The following is a 22,178-nucleotide window of genomic DNA, read 5'->3' on the forward strand; positions in this document are numbered from 1 at the left end:
CCACCACCACCACCACCAACCTCCTCTGCTATACTCCCTCCTTCCATCTGTCCTATTCCACTCTCCTTTCCTCCACCGTGATCTGTACAGGTTTTGAAGCGGACTATGAGACACGCAGACGCACATACGCCAGCGCACGCAGTAAAGCACGCACGCACGCAATTATCATTATTATTATCATTATTATTACAAAAATGAACAGCAACAAGAATAATTATTACAAAAGCAAACATAAATTAATTTATTCATTAATTTACTCTATGAAAAACAAGTTCATACTCCTCCACCCTGGCCAGAGAGAGAGAGAGAGAGAGAGAGAGAGAGAGAGAGAGAGAGAGAGAGAGAGAGAGAGAGAGAGAGAGAGACCGACAGTCCATCACGGGAGCACAAATTAAATATGTCATATACAAAACTCAAAAATGAACGCTCCCATTCCCCCTTCAGGAAAATAAAACCTCTCTCTCTCTCTCTCTCTCTCTCTCTCTCTCCGTCACACACCTAATCTCTACAGCGTCATCCACTTTTTCTCCCTCCTGAAGGCGCGGCTGACGGCGTTATCTGTCTTGCTGCCCCGGATGGACTCCCTTGCCGCTGCTTCCCCCGGAGACGCCCCTCAGAAGGTCCTCCTCGATCGTATGTGACAAACAGACACGCAGGAAACGGCACCGAGGAGGAGGAGGAGGAGGAGGAGGAGGAGGAGGAGGAGGAGGAGGAGGAGGAGGAGGAGGAGGAGGAGGAGGAGGAGGAGGAGGAGGAGGAGGAGGTGTATGGAATGGGGCAGTGAAGAAGGAAAGAGAGCATGTAGGTGGACGAAGTGACGGGTGAAGGTGATGGAGGAGGAGGAGGAGGAGGAGGAGAGAGTAGCTTAGCTGGGTTGCTGCCAAAACTTAGAAAAGGGGGTTAGGAGGAAGTAAAAGAGGGGAGGTAACTATACGAAAGGAAGGAAGGAAGGGAGGAGGGGAGACAATGAATGGAGGGATTGGAGAAAAAAAAAAAAAAGAAATACCAAAGAAAAAGAGACAGAAAAAAAGAAAGGAAGATAAGAAAAGTTGATAGATACACAAATATTACAGAATGAACGTCAACAGGGACAACAAAAAAAAAAAAAGAGAAAAAAAGAGAAGAAAAATAAGAGAAAGAGAGAGAGACAAAGAGAAACGAAATGGCGTATTGAAGAAAACGGAGGAAGGAAGCGCAGAGTAAGAAAAAGAGAGCCGACGGAAGGGAGAGAAAAAGAGAAAGAAAAACGGCGAAGAATAAAAGGAGCATAAAAGCGAGGGAAGGAGGAGAGGAGGGGATGAACGGAAGGAGGAAGATTGAAAGGCATCAGGTAAAGTGAGGAAAGAAAGTGGACGGAAATAAAAAGAAAGAAGTGTGTGTGTGTGTGTGTGTGTGTGTGTGTGTGTGTGTGTGTGTGTGTGTGTGTGTGTGTGTGTGTGTGTGTGTGTGTGTGTGTGTGTGTGTGTGTGTCCCGAAGAAACAGTCCTTTGTCGTCACTTCTTTTCCCTATTATCTCTCTCTCTCTCTCTCTCTCTCTCTGTGTGTGTGTGTGTGTGTGTGTGTGTGTGTGTGTGTGTGTGTGTGTGTGTGTGTGTGTGTGTGTGTGTGTGTGTGTGTGTGTGTGTGTGTGTGTGTGTGTGTGTGTGTGTGTGTGTGTGTGTGTGTGTGTCCATTGTTAATGTCAAAACTTTTCATAACACTGTTCTTCATCCTTTCCTTACCCTTCCTCCTCCCTCTCTCTCTCTCTCTCTCTCTCTCTCTCTCTCTCTCTCTCTCTCTCTCTCTCTCTCTCTCTCTCTCTCTCTCTCTCTCTCTCTCTCCCTGCCAATCTTATCCCCTCCATTCTCTTCATTTATCCCTGCTTGCCCTAACCAGCTCCTGTCTTTATTTTTCTTCCCTTCTCGTTGTTTCCCTTCCTCTTACCCTCCCATTGTAACTTGTCCCTAGGCGTCCCTAGCTTTCATTCTTATCCCTTCACTTTTCACCAATTTGCTCTGATAAGCCTTGACTTCTTCCCTTCCTTATCCTTATCACTCCCATGTCCTCCTCAACTTCCTTCCCATTCACTTCACTTCATCATACTTGTTCAGCCTTTCCTTTTCTTTATCTTCCCTTCCCAGTCCTTCAGTCTCTTTTCAAATTTCTTCACTTCCTACTTTAACTGTCCTATCCAACTTTTTCTTGCCTTCCCAAGTTTATCTCAGCCTTCCTTCCTTTCCCCAGCACTATGAACACTAAGCTAGCGAAGGACGAAGGGGAACCACACTACAACGACATGAGGGAAAACATTTGTAATATTGTGACTTGACAGAAAACTTATCGCCGTATCTCAAGTCCCTGATAACGGGCTGGAATTTCCTCTACCACTAAAGAAGGTTGTACGCAGGAAAAATCAGTGATATTGTACTGTGTCGCGATGGCTAATTTTGTGGAGTTAACTATGGTATTTTAATTGAGATTTGTGTGTGTGTGTGTGTGTGTGTGTGTGTGTGTGTGTGTGTGTGTGTGTGTGTGTGTGTGTGTGTGTGTGTGTGTGTGTGTGTGTGTGTGTGTGTGTGTGTGTGTGTGTGAGGGGTTAATATGTGGACTATATCATTAAGTTCTTTACCTAGTCAATTTTCTTTATTTTTTTTCCTGCCAAATTAATGTTTTTGTTTTTGTATCGTTTCATTGGAAAATACAAGTAACTACCCTTCACTTCCTTTACTTATAACTTTTCAGCCTTTTTTTTATCAACCTACTCCTTTCCATTTTTAATCATAACCTCTTCCTTGACCCATTTTTCACTTCCTCCTTCTCCTATTCTCCTCCTCCACCAACTCCTCGTCCAACGCATTTTTAACCATAAACTCTTCCCTCACCCACTTTCCCTCCTCGTCCTCGTCCTCGTCCTCCTGCTCCACACAAGCCGGCGGGAGGTCCCTTAAGCCACTCCCGCCATGCATCACGCTCGCAGCGCCATCACTCTCACGCGGCTGGATAATTCGGACACACGACCATCTAAGCCCCAGAGGTTGGCCCGCTGATGATGCAATCCGGGAGGAGGAGGAGGAGGAGGAAGAGGAGGAGGAGGAGTGGGGGAGTATAAATAAACACATGAAAGGACTGAAGAAACGTAAGATCGATACACTCACGCACGCACACGCATACGCACACACACACACACACACACACACACACACACACTAAAAGATAAACTACTACTACTACTACTACTACTATTACCATCACGACCAACAAACAAAATAATTAATGATGAAAACAGCTAACAATCACAATAACAACAACAACAAACAACAATAATATTAATCTCACTTACTTAACATCTCTTCCTTCAAACTTTTTCATCACGTAAGCAAATAAACTCAACTCTCCTACACACACACACTTACTGAACTTACTAACTTACTTAATAAAAAAAGAAGCTTAAATAAAAGACCTAACACAGACCCGAGCCACCGAATAAAGGACTCAAGCAGTGAAGTCCCATGTGATGTGAAGGACTCTCCCTCAATAATAAGTCTCATTCAAGAGTATTAAAGTCTGAGAATCTGACGAGTAAACAGCGACGACAAAAGATTCTGAAGTGGAATGAGTGGCAGAGAGAGAGAGAGAGAGAGAGAGAGAGAGAGAGAGAGAGAGAGAGAGAGAGAGAGAGAGAGAGAGAGAGAGAGAGAGAGAGAGAGAATGGGGGGAAAAGAGTAGGGAGTAAGTGTTTGTTTGCACCTCCTCCCCCCCTTCCACCCTCCCTCCCCCTCTATCCCTCCCAGTGCCATAGGAGATCACTAGAGTGGAAATGCAGCACGACACTGGACGGCTCGGAAACCAGATAACTGGAAGGCTTCTCATTACTTTGATGGTGTGTGTGTGTGTGTGTGTGTGTGTGTGTGTGTGTGTGTGTGTGTGTGTGTGTGTGTGTGTGTGTGTGTGTGTGTGTGTGTTGAAACAAAACCTTTAGTCCAGTGCCTACACACGAACCTACACGTACATACTTCCTCGTTCCTACACACACACACACACACACACACACACACACACACACACACACACACACACACACACACACACACACATACAAACTCTGTAACAAGACAACAGCTACTGAAGCGTGGAATAAATTAGACGAGGAAGTGAAGTGACGTGTCCATAAAAACATCCACGAATTTAAAACCACGACGAATAACGAGAGAAAAAAAAAAAAACGTCAATACTCAAAAGATAACGAGACAAACCACTCAAAATCCTGAAATAAAAGACGACAATACAAACTAACTAACCCTCTCCCTCCCTCTCTCTCTCTCTCTCTCTCTCTCTCTCTCTCTCTCTCTCTCTCTCTCTCTCTCTCTCTCTCTCTCTCTCTCTCACACACACACACACACAAGGGATACTCACGGAGGTTGGTAACAATGATCCGCTTCAAGATGTCGATTCCTGACGTCATGAAGGAGTGGATGTTCATGCAGGAGGAGTAGAAAGTCTTCAGCTTCCACTCCACACTGTTCACCTCCTCCGGCTCGTTCATCGTGTCCAGCAGCTCCCGCATCTCCGCCAGGGCTGTCACGGGGAGGAGGGAGGAACAGGGAGTCAGTCAGGCTGGGGTGGAGTTGTCATGTTTGTTTATCTGTAGTTAGTCGGTTAATATTGGTAGGAACAGTGGTGGTGGTGGTCGAAGAGGAACAGGAAGAGGAAAAGGAACAGGAAGAGGAAGAGGAAGAAGAAGAAGAAGAAGAAGAAGAAGAAGAAGAAGAAGAAGAAGAAGAAGAAGAACCAGAAGAACTAGCAGTTGATATTATAACTATAGTAGTAGTAGTAGTAGTAGTAGTAGTAGTAGTAGTAGTAGTAGTAGTAGTAGTAGTAGTAGTAGTAGTAGTAGTAGTAGTAGTAGTAGTAGCAGTAGCAGTAGCAGTAGTAGCAGTAGCAGTAGTAGTAGCGGTAGCAGTAGCAGTAGTAGTAGAAACAAGTCATAGAAGTAGCAATACTCTTATAAATTGTAATAAAAATAAAATCAGATCAATGGCAGTGAACATAATACCTACAAAACAATTCAGAATGGCCCTAAAAAGTACGCTTGGTTGGCCTCAAAGTGCTTCCTTTTTCCCCTCAGGACGAAGCGGCGGGCCAGGCAATTATAATCAAAGACTCGTTCAATATACGCGCTGGAAAGTTCCCAAAATGATGTTCAAAGGCAGCAGTAACAGTGAGAGGAAAGTTTGGTCTCAATCATTTTTCACCCCCTTTTTTTCACGATACTGGATAAAAAAAGGACTTCACACACACACACACACACACACACACACACACACACACACACACACACACACACACATTCTCAGTAAAAAAATATATATATATGATATATTCATGCTTTATTTAATTTTCTTTATAAGAGAAAAGAAATGCATAAGTAAGTTTGAATTTCTATGTCTGTCTCTCTCTCTCTCTCTCTCTCTCTCTCTCTCTCTCTCTCTCTCTCTCTCTCTCTCTCTCTCTCTCTCTCTCTCTCTCTGACAATCTATTTCCTTTTTTTTTAAGAACGTAATGACATCTACCAGAAGTAAAGTAGGTCTACAGGTGACAGTTCTTGTATAAGACATGCACGTCTATGTTCACTCATCTTCTCTATCCAGATATACATGTAATCTTCTAAAGGTCCCCTGTAATTAAACACTACCATTAGATTATCGTTTCTTTCCAATCATATACGATCTTACACACATTCAGAAAACAAAGATAAGGAGTCAGTGTTGGTTTCAGAAGAAGAAAAAGATGGAGGAGGAGGAGGAGGAGGAGGAGGAGGAGGAGGAGGAGGAGGAGGAGGAGGAGGAGGAGGAGGAGGAGGAGGAGGAGAAATAATAATAATAATAATAATAATAATAATAATAATAATAATAATAATAATAATAATAATAATAATAATAATAATAATAAGAAGAAGAAGAAGAAGAAGAAAGAAAGAACCTCATCAAATAGGTGGCCCGACTGATGGCCACACAAATGAGGATGGTCACTGCTCACGACTTGCGACCGCAGGCTAAGTGAGGACAAGCCGCGGGGCTGATAAGAACAAGGTCTGGGTAAGAACTTGCTGTGGAGAGAGACGGAGGCGATGAGCAGCCAGAAGAAATACATGTTTGGAAGTAAAAGGAGGGTAAATGGAAAACACACGAAGGAGAAAATCACTTAATGTAAAATAAAGACAAGTTTAGAAGGGAAGGTAAGGCGAAATGGTAAAAGATGAAAGAAAAGTGAGCATATAAAGTAAATTTTTGGTTTAATGTACAGTAGAGTTTATATATATATAACGAATATAAAAATAACTTACAAGGAGACTGATATAAAACACTACTAGCTTAGATGAAAATTGTTCTACATATAAATAAGAAACAAGAAAACATTTTTTATTCCAAATAAGTTAAAAATACCAAACATCTAACACATGCATGAATATAATGAAATGTTTATCTATACACACGCAAAACAAAAACGAGTAAAATATATTATAGCAATAGATTAACCTGCCAGATGTAAAAACAAGAGCGGGACGCAATATATACTCAGCGCAATCCCCATGAAAACAAAAAAAGCAACCGAACTATGAAACACAAATATGTACATTAAACATAGTGCACAAAACATGACAAATAATGTAACAAGGAAAAGAAAAAAAAAAAAAAAAAAGATTACCGGCAACACATCAAGGAGAAAATTATAAGCAAACCATAACAGAGAGAGAGAGAGAGAGAGAGAGAGAGAGAGAGAGAGAGAGAGAGAGAGAGAGAGAGAGAGAAAATTACGTGGCCACAATCCCACGCAAGCCATCCATCATCTCATCTCATTGGGCAAAACGAAAAACGAAGAGAAGGCACCGAACGCACCAAAGAAAATGGGGTTATAAGTACCACTTGCTGAAGAGGAGGAGGAGGAGGAGGAGGAGGAGGAGGAGGAAGAGGAGGAGGAGGAGGACTTTGGCTCATTTGTCATCTCTTGTTGTATGTCTGCGGGTGAGAATGAATATGGAAAGAGGAAAGTTTTTTTTTCTCTATTTTTTTAACGATAGTGGTGTTTACATGAGTGTTTGTGTCTTCTGCCTTGCTATGTGTCCTCTGCTCTCCTCCACCTCCTACAGCTGTCCTTTCTTCTTCTTCTTCTTCTTCCTCCTCCTCCTCCTCCTCCTCCTCCTCCTCCTCCTCCTCCTCCTTCTTCTCGTTCCCTTCGTCCCCTTTCTCACGGCCATTCCTTACTCCATCAAACAAACATTCGCCCTTCCCTACTTACCTAAATTTCCTCTTCTTCCCCTGACTCTCCCTACCTCATCCTTCTTCTTTACCTCCAACACGCGTTCACTTCCTTCTACATATCTTGTCCACTCTAAGCTCCGTTATCCAATTCTCTCTCTCTCTCTCTCTCTCTCTCTGTAACTCATCGTTTTTTTATTTTCTCCACTGACACACACACACACACACACACACACACACACACACACACACACACACACACACACACACACACACACACACACTGCATTTCCTTCAACACATCTTGTCCACACTGCCTTACATCTCCATTATCCATCCCTTTCCCTCTCTCTCTCTCTCTCTCTCTCTCTCTCTCTCTCTCATACACAACCTGCACTGATTGCCAAAACAATTCGAGGAGACGCCCCCTGAATGGCCCTTTGACGAAGTGTCGCCCCAGGACTGATTTATGCAAATGGCCTCCGGGGGCACGATATGTCTCGAAATATCTGGCACGAATTATAAGGGTGAGAGAGGAGCCTCCATTCACTGGGCCAGATTAATGGTATATCTTTTTCTCCATTGTAAGTGGCGAGGCGAGAGGCTGAATCGATGAAAAACAAAGCTATTCATTCCTCCTCCTACTCCTACTCTTCCTGCTTCTCCTCCTCCTCCTCTTCCTCCTCCTCTTCCTCCTTCTCCATTCTACGCCTCTGCCTTCTTCTCTTTCTCCTTCTCCGTCTCTATCCTCGTCGTCGTCGTAGCTCTCTTGTTCCTCTTTCTCCGCCTTCTTATTTTTCTTCTTCTCCTTTTTCCTATTTCTATATTATCTAATTTTATTCCTCCCTCTCCTCATATTCTTTCTCCTTCTCCTCTCCCTAGTCTCAATGTTTCTCCTCCTGCTCCACTTGCTCTTTCTCCTCCTCCTGCTCCTCTACTTCTTCTACCACCTCCTCCTCCTCCTCCTCCTCCTCCTCCTCCTCCTCTAAATCTTGGTGCTCGTCATCTTCCACTTACTTTTTTATTGATTTTTTTTCTTCTACTCCCATGCTCCTCTTCATCATCTAGACGACACCTCTCTCTCTCTCTCTCTCTCTCTCTCTCTCTCTCTCTCTCACACACACACACACACACACACACACACAACCTTAATCATCTCTCTCTCTCTCTCTCTCTCTCTCTCTCTCTCTCTCATCGAATTACCTCCGACTATCTAATTTCCCAGCCAACACCTGTCTCAATTACAAGCAGGTGTCGTTACCATGATAATCTTGTCTACTTCTTATTAAGGTTGGTTGGCCAGGGGAAGGCATCGCTATACCTGCTATTTTTGTCTGGTTTGCCTTCACTCCTTTGTTGAAATTCCTTTTTTGTTGTATTGGTATTGAGTTTTAAGTGTTTCCTTTTCCATTACGTTATATTTTTTTTCGATGTTGGTTTTAAGTGTTTCCTTTCTCCTTTCGTTATATTTTTTTCTTTCTAAGTCTGTCTCTTCAATTTTTTTTTCTATCGTTTTCTTATGTGTTAGTGTATTTAGTTAAGTATTATTCTGTTTATTCTTCTAATTATTATTGTATTCTTCGCTTTCATTTGCTTTTTTTCAAGTAGCCATTGTGTTACACTTATTGTTTTTATTTTCCATTTCTTTGTTTTACATCAGATTCGTCGTCCTTTCTTTCTTGCATTGTTTTCCGAGAGTCCTTTGTGTTATTCCGTGTGTGTGTGTGTGTGTGTGTGTGTGTGTGTGTGTGTGTGTGTGTGTGTGTGTGTGTGTGTGTGTGGGTATCTTATTTTCAAACGTATATCATTGTTTTCTTCATATTTTTTCCTCTACTTGGTGTGTTTTCACGAGTCATGTCATACTTTTTGCTGGGTCTTTTGTTTCGCTTCTCTTGAGTTGCGCGACTTAAACTTTCTTGTCACTTAAGTCTTCTGTCTTGTCTCCTTCTCAGCGAGTCTTTGTGTCGCGTGTCCTCAAGTCGTTTATTTACTAGATAGGTTTGCTTACGTCCGCATTATGGGTTTCCTTACGATCTTCGCGTATTTTTCCCTCCTTTGATGGTCACCCGTTATGACAAACACACACACACACACACACACACACACACACACACACACACACACATGATTGACGGTACTGCTTGTAATCTGGCACTTCCGATCACCTCTTCCTTCATTCCCTTGTTCTCATTTTGCGCATCTGTTTCATATCAACCTTTATTCTTTACACTTTTCCTCGCTTCATTTTTCCTCCTAGTTCTGTCAATAAAATCGCTTCCACTTACTCCGCTTCTATTTCTCGTGTTCAACCAATCCTCTCTTACTACCATTTTGAATTCTGCCTTTATATTCAAGAGTATTTATTCAGTCATGGCTTATATTCACTCTCGTCCAATCCACATACTTCACAACCTCCCATCCTTATACATTCCTCACCCTCACATCCTCACATTCCCTTTTATCTCCCTTCCGCTGCCTTATATTCACTTTCCTCACTCTCCTACACTCTCCACTTCTCTCCACATTGTCTCCTCACCTTCACACTATCTTTCCTCCCTTGCCACTTCCCCGCCTGTCCTCTCCCGCTTTTCCCTTTCTGTTCCTCTCCTTCCCCCAAAAAACTCCATCGAAGACTCCAAACTTGCGGGCGGAGGAGGGCGCGGAGCCACATCGGCGGCACGTCCCTCAAGGCGCCACCAGAGCAGACAATGGCACCTCCTCCTCCTTCAGTGTGGTCCTACTTCTTCTCTCACGCCATCAAGAACGTCCTCCTCCTCCCTCCTCCTCCTCCTCTTCTAACTCCGCCTCCTTTCCTTCTTTCTCCCACTGCCTCTATCATGATGGTCTCTCCCTCCCTCCTTCCCTCACATTCTCACTCCATCCATCCCTCCATCAAGTTCCTTCCGAGTTCCTCTTCCCCCTCTTCCCAAAGTTCATGTTACTCTCCCCTCTTACAAGAAGGGCTCTCTCTCTCTCTCTCTCTCTCTCTCTCTCTCTCTCTCTCTCCAGGGTCTTCTTTCCTTCGTCCTCCTCTTTCACTTTACAACAGTTTTCTTCCTACACTAACTCTTCACTCTCTCTCTCTCCTTCCCTCCTTTCTCTCCCTCTCTCCATTTTCTGAGTCCATTCGTGCTGGCGTGTGTATGTACGTCTGTGTGAAAACGTTTAAAATAACAAAAAAAAATATGTGCATGTTTTATGGTAACATAAATCTGATACGCATTCAAACACACACACACACAGAACCACACACACACACACACACACACACACACACACACACACACACACACACACACACACACACACACACACACAGAGCGACTATCTGAGAGTATAAATAAAGCAAGACATACACGTTAGAATATGCAAAGTAACGGCACCATAATGTGCGATGGACACTGCAGCAGCGGGAGAACCTGCGTGAAATATACGACTATGTACTTACGATCCCTTGTTGCGAAGACCTGGACCCAGACCCAGACCCAGACCCAGACCCACACCCAGACTCAGATTCAGACTCCCCGAGCTTTACTGCACTGCTGACACCATTAATTCAACTCCATACACACACACACACACACACACACACACACACACACACACACACTGGAGAGGGAAGAAATATGTGTATGTCGTCTTATTTGATCGTGTCTTGTTTGAGTTCTGTGCTGCGCTGTTTATGCTGAACAAACCTCACTCACTCGGTCGGTCAACTTCTTAAGCTTTTGTAATCGATTTGTTCCATCTTCTTTTCTCTTTTTTTTCTTTTTTCTTCTCTTATTTTTTTTCTGTACTTGTCTTTCTATTGATCCTATTGTTTTTTTTCTTTCTTTTTCTTTCATTGCATTCTTTTTTTATTTCAAGTTCTTCTGTTTTCTTTATATTTGGTTTTGTTATAATTTTTCGATCATACTTTTCAGTTCAACAATCTTTTACTTAATTTCTCCCTCCTTCTAATACATGTCTATCTTCATTCCCTTTACTTATTTTTTTTTTTCGATACATCTTTATTTCTTACTATTTTCCTTTGAACTCGTATTTACCTAATCTGCACATAACCTAATCTTTTTGCGTCTCTTTAAACACTATTTTTCGACATTTTGCCTTCATTATCACTTATATTTGTTAATTTTGTATCCTTTTTTTTTCCTTTGTTTTAGTTTCTTTATCACTTATCTTACGTTCACTGTTTTATTTTTCTTATTGTGAGACTTTCTATTCTTCCTTTTGGCATTCATCTTTTACTATTGTTATCTCTCCTTCACTCTTCTTGTCTCTCGTGCGAACCATTTTACTATTTACTTTTATTTTTCATATTTGTTGCCATCTCCTCTCTCTTTATTCTTCTTTTTCTTGTCACTTCAGCAACACAAAGCCGTCGTTACATATCTCTTTTCGCTTTTCTCTTTTACTCTTTTCTTCCATATTCATTTCCATCCCTTCTCATTTATCATCAATTTCCTCTTACGTATTACTTTATAATTTTCTTACGTAAATATCTCCATGTTTTTTAATGTAATCTTAACTTCACCTCCTCTCCGAGACTGCGCAGGAGTTTAGCTTATCGTTGTATTGCCCCATCTCTCTCTCTCTCTCTCTCTCTCATCGAAGAGTCATCCAGGCTATGTCATCGTAATCGCCTCCCAGCTGAACGTGTCCCTCCCGCCTCGCCTCGCCCCTGCCAGTCATCCTGTCACCTATATAGATCCTGCCAGTCACCCGCCAAAACACCCCTGAAGGTCATCCAATCTACTCCACTCCTAGTCCTGCCAAATAACTCCTACTGCGCCTCTCCCAATAAAAAAAAAGAAGATAAAGTAATGAATAAAGAGATAAATTAATCTAGGGTAAAAAAAAAAAGGAAAATTAATGTCTAAATTCTTGCTGTAATGAGTGTGATGAATAATAATATACAGCTATCTTCCTTTTACTACTTCTTTTCTTTTTTTTTTTCCTTCCTACTTCTCTTGTTTATCTCTATACCTTACATCACTTTTTTTTCTGGGATTGGGAAAAAAAAATTATAAAACGTTCCTACTTTTATCTAATTTCTTTCTATTTTTCTGTTTTATTTTCCTCTCATCCTTCTCTTTGCCTTTACCAATCTTGCATCACTATCAAAATTTCTCTTGGACTGGAGGAAGGTACTGTAAATATCCCTTAAAATGAACAAACCTTTTTCCATTCCCTTTCGTTTTTTTCCCATCTTCGCCAGAAAAAAAAAAAAAAAAAAAAGAAAAGAAAACCCTGCCTTTATATTATAGAGTTTGCCAATTACATTTAACCCAACAAGAACAAACTACTCACTTCTGTTCCCATTTTACATATGTACGTAGATTCGAGTTTTATCTTATCACAGACTCATAAAAGGCAAGGGAGGTCCTGTTTGGCCTTCTTTGTCTTCCTTTGTGGTTCTCCCCTGCAGCAGCGGAGGAAGGCGGCCAAGGCATCCCCCGCCAGTCAGCCAAGACGCAGCTGGACACGCGTTAGGAATGGTTGGCATGGTTATTTACGGTGCACGTGGCAGTAAAATGCTCTACTCTGGGCTATGATCCTCCTTTACTGTCATGCTTTTATTAGTGCAACTCTCTCTCTCTCTCTCTCTCTCTCTCTCTCTCTCTCTTACAGGATGAGACTTGACACGAATCATCACATTTAACATAACTAAGAGATAAAATTTTGATATATGACATTGGATTGGAACACTCTCTCTCTCTCTCTCTCTCTCTCTCTCTCTCTCTCTCTCTCTCTGCAAGACGAGAGGCAACACGAATCATGAAACATATAACACAAATGAACGAAAAAAAAAATAGGTACAATGCTGGTTTCTGAGGATACGGGGCCATCATCAAAGGAGAGAGAGAGAGAGAGAGAGAGAGAGAGAGAGAGAGAGAGAGAGAGAGAGAGAGAGAGAGTACACAATGCCTGGCGTGAGTGACTCATTGAGCAGGCTGGGTGATTAAGGCTACGGACCACCAAGGTAAAGGATTGAAGAAAAAGAAAAGGAGGAGGAGGGTAAAAAGAGAGCAAAGAGAGCAAAGAGAGGGAGAGGGAGAAAGAGCTGATTTCCTTTGTGCGTTAACTCTCTCTCTCTCTCTCTCTCTCTCTCTCTCTCTCTCTCTCTCTCTCTCTCTCTCTCTCTCTCTCTCTTTCTTGCTGCTGACACGATGATCTGGGAGTTATTTGCTCTCACCCTGATCTGCCTTGTGTTGACCTACCAGCGTCCGCCCATCCCGCCGCCAACACTCCTCCCTCCCTCCCTCCTTCTCTCCCCCTCTTCCTCCTACTTCTCGCACATCAAACATGGCCTCCTCTCTCTCTCTCTCTCTCTCTCTCTCTCTCTCTCTCTCTCTCTCTCTCCTCCATCTGTGCAGTCAGGGGAAGAGGAGAAGAGCAGGGGAAGGGCACGCCACTTCAGCATCCTCTCCTTCTCTCTCCTCTCTCTCTCCTCTCGTCCCACAAGGTAACCTCCTCCTCCTCCTCCTCCTCCTCCTTCTTCTCTTCCTTTTAGTGAATCTTATCCGTACAAAGATGACAGGTAATGCTATGTTAACTATTTCTACTACTTCTACTACTACTACTACTACTACTACTACTACTACTACTATTACAACAACAAAAGGGGAGGGCGGATCGTAGCCACACACTAAATCATTCTCCGGTTGGTAGCATCAGCATATTTAACTTCCATACCCCTCCATCTACTTCACCCTTCTCTCTCTCTCTCTCTCTCTCTCTCTCTCTCTCTCTCTCTCTAACGATTTACAAGGGTATGAATTATCCCTAAAAGTCATAATAGGAGATTTTGTCGCGTCGCCTGCAAAACTCTGTGTGTGAGTGTGTGTGTGTGTGTGTGTGTTTCACTGTTTGATCTGCTGCAGTCTCTGACGAGACAGCCAGACGTTACCCTACGGAGCGAGCTCAGAGCTCATTATTTCCGATCTTTGGAATTTGGATAGTCCTGAGACCAGGCACACACCACACACCGGGACAACAAAGTCACAACTCCTCGATTTACATCCCGTACCTACTCACTGCTAGGTGAACAGGAGCTACACGTGAAAGGAGACACACCCAAATATCTCCACCCGGCCGGGGAATCGAACCCCGGTCCTCTGGCTTGTGAAGCCAGCGCTCTAACCACTGAGCTACCGTGTGTGTGTGTGTGTGTGTGTGTGTGTGTGTGTGTGTGTGTGTGTGTGTGTGTTTGTGTGTGGACATGATACGGGTACATACGTGACTTGACGCGACACGCACACATGTAAAAGAAATAAAGTCAAATGAAAATCCGCCACGTCTTCACACAAGCACGCGTTATCTTCCTTTAATTCGCGCATCAAATTAACACTATGAGGATTATGGAGAAGCGGGCGACTGGTATAGAAAGGCCTTGTTGCTTTTTTTTTTTGTTCTCCTTCATGTTGGGGAAAAAAAAGTCTTGTTGCTGTTGTTGTCTTTTTCTTCTCTCTGTCTCTTGTTATCTCTCATCTCTTATCTCTTTAAAGAAAAACCACAGTTAGTTTCACAGTTATTGTTGTTGTTGTTGACTTGGTATTCTTCTCTTCTCGTTTTCTTATCTGTTTATTTCCATCTACTTCAATCTCTTATTCATATCCTTCTTCTATTACTACTTCTTCCTTTTGTTCTCATCCTCCTTTCATTTCTACTTCTCTCTTTCCTCTTCTTCTTCTGGTATTCCTTCTCCGTGAATAAAGGGAAGTGGGAAGTGGTGAAGGATGAAGGGATGGAGGGAAAGAATGGAGGGATGAATGGATAGAGATGGTAAAAGAGTAATAAAGGAAGAAGGGAGGAGAAAATAGTGATTGATAGAGAGACGGAAAGAGAGAAGGTACGGAAGAGAGAAATATGAGACAACGTAGATGTAGAATAAAGCAGCACAACGATGTAGGAATGACGGTGGGAAGAAAAGATGAACGCGAGTACAGTTTGGAAGAAGAAACTAATGAATATGAAAAGCAAAATTAACAAAAAATTAGAGAAAATATATAAAAAAAAAACTTGGTGGAACTAAAAATACGTTTTTGTTATTATTGTTGTTGGTGGTGGTAGTGGAGGTTAATGGTGCTGGCAGTAGTAGTAGTAGTAGTAGTAGTAGTAGTTTCGGTGGTGGTACAGAAGAAGCGGTGCAAATGGTGATGGTGGGGGTGGTGGTGGTGGTGGTGGAGGTTGTCGGTGTTTGAGTGAAGCTTTGAATGTTTGAGAAAGTTTGCAGACATGACTGTGCGACGTCATGTGTGTGTGTGTGTGTGTGTGTGTGTGTGTGTGTGTGTGTGTGTGTGTGTGTGTGTGTGTGTGTGTGTGTGTGTAAACGCCTGCCTGCTTGCCTGCCTACGTGCGTCCGTGCCTCCTCGACCCTTCCATTTCATTCCTTGCATTTCCGCATGACAGTGCAGCACTAAACCTTTAATGACCTCTCTCTCTCTCTCTCTCTCTCTCTCTCTCTCTCTCTCTCTCTCTCTCTCTCTCTCAGCGTCTCCCCCTCGAAGAAGATGTCCATTCGTTTCACCTGACGCCGGTCATTTCCTCTGCTTCATTGCCTTCCTTCCCCTAACACCTCCTTTGTTTCTTTTTACTGAATTACGAGCACCAATGATTCACTCCGTTCATCTGTTACTTTGCACCTGTCTTGTCTAGCTGATTCTCCCCATATTTATATTTCCCAGTGTGGTTCGTTTATTGTTTATGAGATTTCTGTGGTAGTCGTGTTACTGTAGTTTATATTTTATGGAGTGTTTAGTTAATATGTGTTGTAAAATGTATTCTGGTATATGAAGTCAAGGGGAGTGGTTATTAAATTGTCTCTGTGCATTTATTGATGTCTTTATTTACTTTTTTTTTTTGGAGGGTCTATATAAAATGTTTTGTTTTTTGATTGATCGTTTATCCTAGAGTTATTGTTGTTGCTGTTGTTTTCGTTTTTTCCACTTCTTTTTCATCACTTTCCTCCATCATTTCCACTTTAAACACTTCACTATTTTTCGAATCTATTTGTAACTACTGATAACAATTTTAATCCAGCGTTCACTTCCGTCTAATTTCCACCCTGCATTACACATTTCCAGCATTACACATTTAACTTTCCAATGATAATTTCCCAACAATTCCCTCAAAATTCTAAACACACACAGCTATTTCTCCCTCACGTTTGTTGTTGATTATTTCTTGTTGGTATCGCCCTCTTCTAATTTCCATTCCGACTTTGCTCTTATCTCTACGCGCAGGTTTCTTCTAATGTTCCTCTGATAATATTCACACTCGCTACCTTTACTTTGCCAGAATTTCCTCCTTGTTTCCAGGTATTAAGGCTACAGCCGCCGCCAGCACCCACACGACTCCTATCTTAAACCTGTTCCTGTTCTAATCCCACCTGTTCTTCACCTTTTTAATCCTTTAACTAACGTGTGCATTACTTTTTTCTTTTCTTTATTTTTTGAGGGGACGCCAAGCAAAAGTTCGAGGAAGTAAGACGAATATACATAAAACTCCCCCCCCCCGAAAAAAAAAAAACATCATTAGTATAGCTTAATGAAAGAAAGAAAGTACACACACACACACACACACACACACACACACACACACACACACACACACACACACACAGTCAAAAAAAAAAAGGGAAGGGAGAAAATAGAGACTAAAGCGTTATCCAATCAGCCGCTTGTTTACTTTGCTTGTTTTAATTGCTTACTCCTCCCATCCCGATCTTCCTCTTAACCTCTCTCTCTCTCTCTCTCTCTCTCTCTCTCTCTCTCTCTCTCTCTCTCTCTGTGTGTGTGTGTGTGTGTGTGTGTGTGTGTGTGTGTGTGTGTGTGTGTGTGTGTGTGTGTGTGTGTGTGTGTGTGTGTGTGTGTGTGTATTATATATATATATATATATATATATATATATATATATATATATATATATATATATATATATATATATTATTATTATTATTATCATCATTATTTTTATTATTATCATTATACATCCATCATCATCATCATATTTCTATAATTACGTTTTCTTTCCAATTTCTTTATATTCTCGTGCACTCTCTCTCTCTCTCTCTCTCTCTCTCTCTCTCTCTCTCTCTCTCTCTCTCTCTCTCTCTCTCTCTCTCTCTCTCTCCATTTATTGTCGTAAGAGATTAATTATTATCAATAGATACCCCTCATCACTCCTCTCCTTTCTACTGTAAATGAGAGACCTACTTGTGGTGCTTTCTTGAAAAATAATAATAAACACAGCGCTACTACTATTACACACACACACACACACACACACACACACACACACACACACACACACACACACACACACACACACACACACACACACACACACACACACACACACACACACACACACACACAACCACAAGCCTCCTAACTTTGCCAGCTGGGTACAAGTTAGGGAGGCTCCAGGATCTAACTTGGCTGAGGGTAAAGTAGAGCCCCAGACAGGCCAAAGTTCACTACCTCTGCCAATTCCCCATCCCCCCCTCCCTTCACCCATCCACCCCTTCCCATCACACCCCCATTCACCCGTTCCCTCTCCTTCCCATCATATAGGTCAGATCCCAACTAACTGCTTCTTCTTCTTCTTCTTCTCTCTCTCTCTCTCTCTCTCTCTCTCTCTCTCTCTCTCTCTCTCTCTCTCTCTCTCCTTCGCCCTGTCCCTCCCTTCACTCCCGCCTAAATTCTCCTCTAACGAAGCTTATCCTATCATGAGTTTGGCGGCGAAGATAAACACACACACACACACACACACACACACACACACACACACACACACACACACACACACACACACACAGAGGGTTTGGGTTTTGCATTTCCTATCTCTCTCTCTCTCTCTCTCTCTCTCTCTCTCTCTCTCTCTCTCTCTCTCTCTCTAAGTTCTCATCAGACCAGTTTCCTCGCAGCAAGTCTCGGGTTTGGCAGGAAAGCAGCAAAATCAGTCTGGTTTTAGTGCGGGCATTCACGGAGTTACCTAATGAGAGAGAGAGAGAGAGAGAGAGAGAGAGAGAGAGAGAGAGAGAGAGAGAGAGAGAGAGAGAGAGAGAGAGAGAGAGAGAGAGAGAGAGAGAGAGAGAGAGAGAGAGTTAATACGAAGAGAAACTACAATATGCTTAACCCCTTCAATACTGAGAAGCATTTTTACCATGATTTTTGAGTGTGATTAGACGATTATATTTGCATTAGGAAGCGTCTTTGGAGGTCAAAAAGAAAAACAATAATGGCCAGAGTCTTTACTATTTTAATCCCAACATAAGTTTTTGAAGCTGTATAAAATCACCAAGAATCACCAGAACGAATATGAAAGCGTGGCAGAGTACTGAAGGGGTTAGTTAATAATCCAATGCAATCATTACCTTAACAATAAACAAAGTAAAAAAAAAAGATAAAATGAAAAAAAAAACATCTAAAAACACGAAGATTAATAGGAAAAGAAATTTACAGCACAACACAACCATAACACCATCACAAAATATTTCCTCACCCTGGTGCTTCAGTTTCTCCTTGATGGACCACTCGGAGCGCGTGGGAGGGATCGGGTTGTCCTGCAGCCACCCCCCGCACGAGTACTTCCAGAAGTTGTCACACGGCCACGTCTCCGAGTCCAGGTTCCCTTGCAGCTGTGAGGGAGACGAGAAAGGAGAAGGTTAGATACGGCTGGGGAACAATGGAAAGCAAACGAGAACAAGTGTGTGTGTGTGTGTGTGTGTGTGTGTGTGTGTGTGTGTGTGTGTGTGTGTGTGTGTGTGTGTGTGTGTGTGTGTGTGTGTGATTTAGGTTACGTTTGATGTAATTTTTAATGCAATCGGCAGCTTAATCTATGCTATGTATGAGTTTTGGATATCCCATACACACACACACACACACACACACACACACACACACACAGAGAGAGAGAGAGAGAGAGAGAGAGAGAGAGAGAGAGAGAGAGAGAGAGAGAGAGAGAGAGAGAGAGAGAGAGAGAGAGAGAGAGAGAGAGAGAGAGAGAATCACAGAAAAACGCTAATCAAAGCACAATACAAACTGAAGAACACCAATGCAATACACCCAGCAACACCACCAACACCCAACCAACTCATCCCAAACCTTACTAAGAGACAACCAGCAATTTCAAAACCCCACCCTTACCGCTACACACACTGCCTGTCCCCCCAAACCCACAACACACACACACACACACACACACACACACACACACACACACACACACACACACACACACTGACCAGCATTCACTATTCACTGAGTCACTAAACCAAACACATGACCCACACACACACACACACACACACACACACACCTCTGTTTGACCACCTCCCCTGCAAGAGAAACTCAGCTGGAGAAAAAACACACGGCTTTCTACTCTTTCTCCCCTCCACCACCACTACCACCACTACTAATATCAACAACAAAAAGTCAGTGATAAGAAACATAGACCATTCCTTGTAGAAGTCCTTAGTGTGACGTCAAGCTTGTCCAATGTCCACTTCTGAGCGTATCGACCAACTGTGAAGGAAAGGGAGGAGGAATGGAGCAGCAGAGACGAGTGAGGAGGGAGGAAACTGGAAGTGAGGGAAGAAAAGGAGAGAGTTGAGAGTAAAAGAGAGAGAGAGAGAGAGAGAGAGAGAGAGAGAGAGAGAGAGAGAGAGAGAGAGAGAGAGCGTTGATGCGGACCACAAACGAATCGGAGGATATCGCTAAATCAAATAACTGGCAGACGGAAAAACGAGCAGAAAGGCTGACGGACAACCACACAGACAGGCGTATAGACGGACACAGAAAGGATGAAGATTTGTGTGGACTTAAGCAAGAAACGGACGGGAATGAGATTATAAGAAGATAGCGAGGACGTAAAGAAAAACATTAATTTGACCTAGTTTGTCCCGCGTTTTCCAGACGACAAGATAGGAGGTCAAACTAAAGCATTCCCTTCCTTTTAACCTTCTTTCCTTTTCCTTTCCTTCATTTTCCTTCCTTTTCTCTTCTTTTCCTTTCCTTCTATCCCTTTCCTTAGTTTCCCTTTTCTTTATCTTCCTTCCCTTTGCCTTCTTTTCTTCACTTTTCTCTCCTTTACTTCATTTCCCTTACTTTTCTTTTTCTTTTCCTTCGTTTTCCCTCTCCTTTTCTCTCCTTTCCTTTCCCTTCATTCTTTCTCCCTCCCTGCACTCCTCTTACTTAATTCCATTCGTCGTCTTTACTATGACATTCCGCGCCACTAGGAACGTTACAGCCAGGAAGGATCAAGAAGTTCAGTTACATATGAGGGGCAACTAAAGATCCGCAATAAAGAAACAAGACCACCTCACTTTTTACGAGCAAAGTCGAGGTACGTACATCAACCAATCACCACAAGCGGAGCGGCGCTTCGGAAGGTCACGCCTGGCAATGTTTTTGTGTGTGTGTGTGTGTGTGTGTGTGTGTGTGTGTGTGTGTGTGTGTGTGTGTGTGTGTGATCACTGGACCACCGGACGGATCAGTTTGGGGTTCAATTCCATTTGTAATTATTTGTCGTATATATGTCATGACTAGGAGCTGTGTGTGTGTGTGTGTGTGTGTGTGTGTGTGTGTGTGTGTGTGTGTGTGTGTGTGTGTGTGTGTGTGTGTGTGTGTGTGAGAGAGAGAGAGAGAGAGAGAGAGAGAGAGAGAGAGAGAGAGAGAGAGAGAGAGAGAGAGAGAGAGAGAGAGAGAGAGAGAGAGAGAGAGAGAGAGAGAGAGAGAGAGAGAGACGAAACACTTCACTGCTGAAATTTGAGACCAGCTTAAGGTTGGGTGCGCGTGGGCTTTTCATTAAGAGTAATACGTATACTTTTCTATGTCGTCACGGGGAACGCTTTTGAAACTTTACGGCGAAGGGTGAATTAAAAAGGAACATTTCACAAACTATGAAAAGAAAAAAATCATTAAAATTACGACATTGATCCGTTTTAATGTAAGTAATATGAATGAAAATTTTACATCAAACGTTTGCAAGTCTTTACGAGCGTGAGTAGCAGGTTCCTCAGTCACTGGCATGGAGTTATACTAAAAAAAAACCACTTAAGTACTAAAACCATCCCAGAATATTTCGTAAGCCTTGTGGACGGTGGTGCTAGCAAGGCGTCCATAAGTGTAGCAAGCTGTGACAAACTGTGACGTGCAACAAAACCTAAATTTCGAATTCGCGTAGCGCAATTCGAATCAATTTATCGCGAATCAATGTATGTGCATAAAGAATGAGGTGATTGCCACGAGGTGCGGGCGCCGTTCACTGAAATCATTCCGCGACGAAAAGCGCGACGCGGCACGGCTCTGTTGCCGTCAGATCGCTGCCACTTGTGAATTAAGGAACAGGCAAGCCATTGTGTCGGGAATAACGTTAATTTAATAAAGGTGGGATTGAGTAAAATATATATTCATCACAAACAGACTTACACCTTAACTAACCAATAGATTTACGAATACTCTCTGCTGCCTGTATCTTCTACTAAACTGCTTATCATAGTAGTAGTATTATGCTTATTATTATCAGATTAAAAATAATGTTTAAAAAATTTCCTTTGTTTAGTGGAAGCATGAAAACAGACATTCAACAGTACATATTTAATTGACTGGTCGAGGGTTTAATCCAGTACATAGATTCAGGACATAAAATCCATTAAAAACAACTTCACAACAAATATTTATGAGCTACACATTTAGAATAATTTCCATACACTCTATAAAAATGTGGAAAGCATGTTTTAAAAGCGCATACAGTTCTCTTGCTTTTATTATTCTGCCTAGATTCACCAAACATTTTTCCACATTCGTATAATTCAAGTTTAACCCTTTAACTGTTCAACAATTTTCCCCACAATCTACAACATTTCACGCATCTAATTTTACACTATTTTTGTAGCCGAGAAAAGACAAATTTTACCCTTCTTTCACTCTTTTTATG

The 22,178-nt window shown here is 42.4% G+C and overlaps 1 protein-coding gene across 4 annotated transcripts in view; it reads right to left on the reverse strand.

Moving 5' to 3' along the window:
- LOC123520324 (endothelin-converting enzyme 2-like) overlaps positions 1-22,178 on the reverse strand; it is a 403,077-nt gene that overhangs the window by 87,773 nt on the left and 293,126 nt on the right. For all 4 annotated transcript variants that reach the window (XM_045282533.1, XM_045282534.1, XM_045282536.1 and 1 more), the window contains exons 3-4: positions 18,744-18,879; positions 4,393-4,554 (exon numbers count right to left, since the gene is read on the reverse strand). In XM_045282533.1, coding sequence (XP_045138468.1) covers positions 4,393-4,554; positions 18,744-18,879 — 298 coding nt within the window. The remainder of the gene's footprint in view (positions 1-4,392; positions 4,555-18,743; positions 18,880-22,178) is intronic.

Source organism: Portunus trituberculatus, chromosome 46 (assembly GCF_017591435.1).
Source record: "Portunus trituberculatus isolate SZX2019 chromosome 46, ASM1759143v1, whole genome shotgun sequence".
NCBI classification, from domain to species: Eukaryota; Metazoa; Arthropoda; class Malacostraca; order Decapoda; family Portunidae; genus Portunus; species Portunus trituberculatus.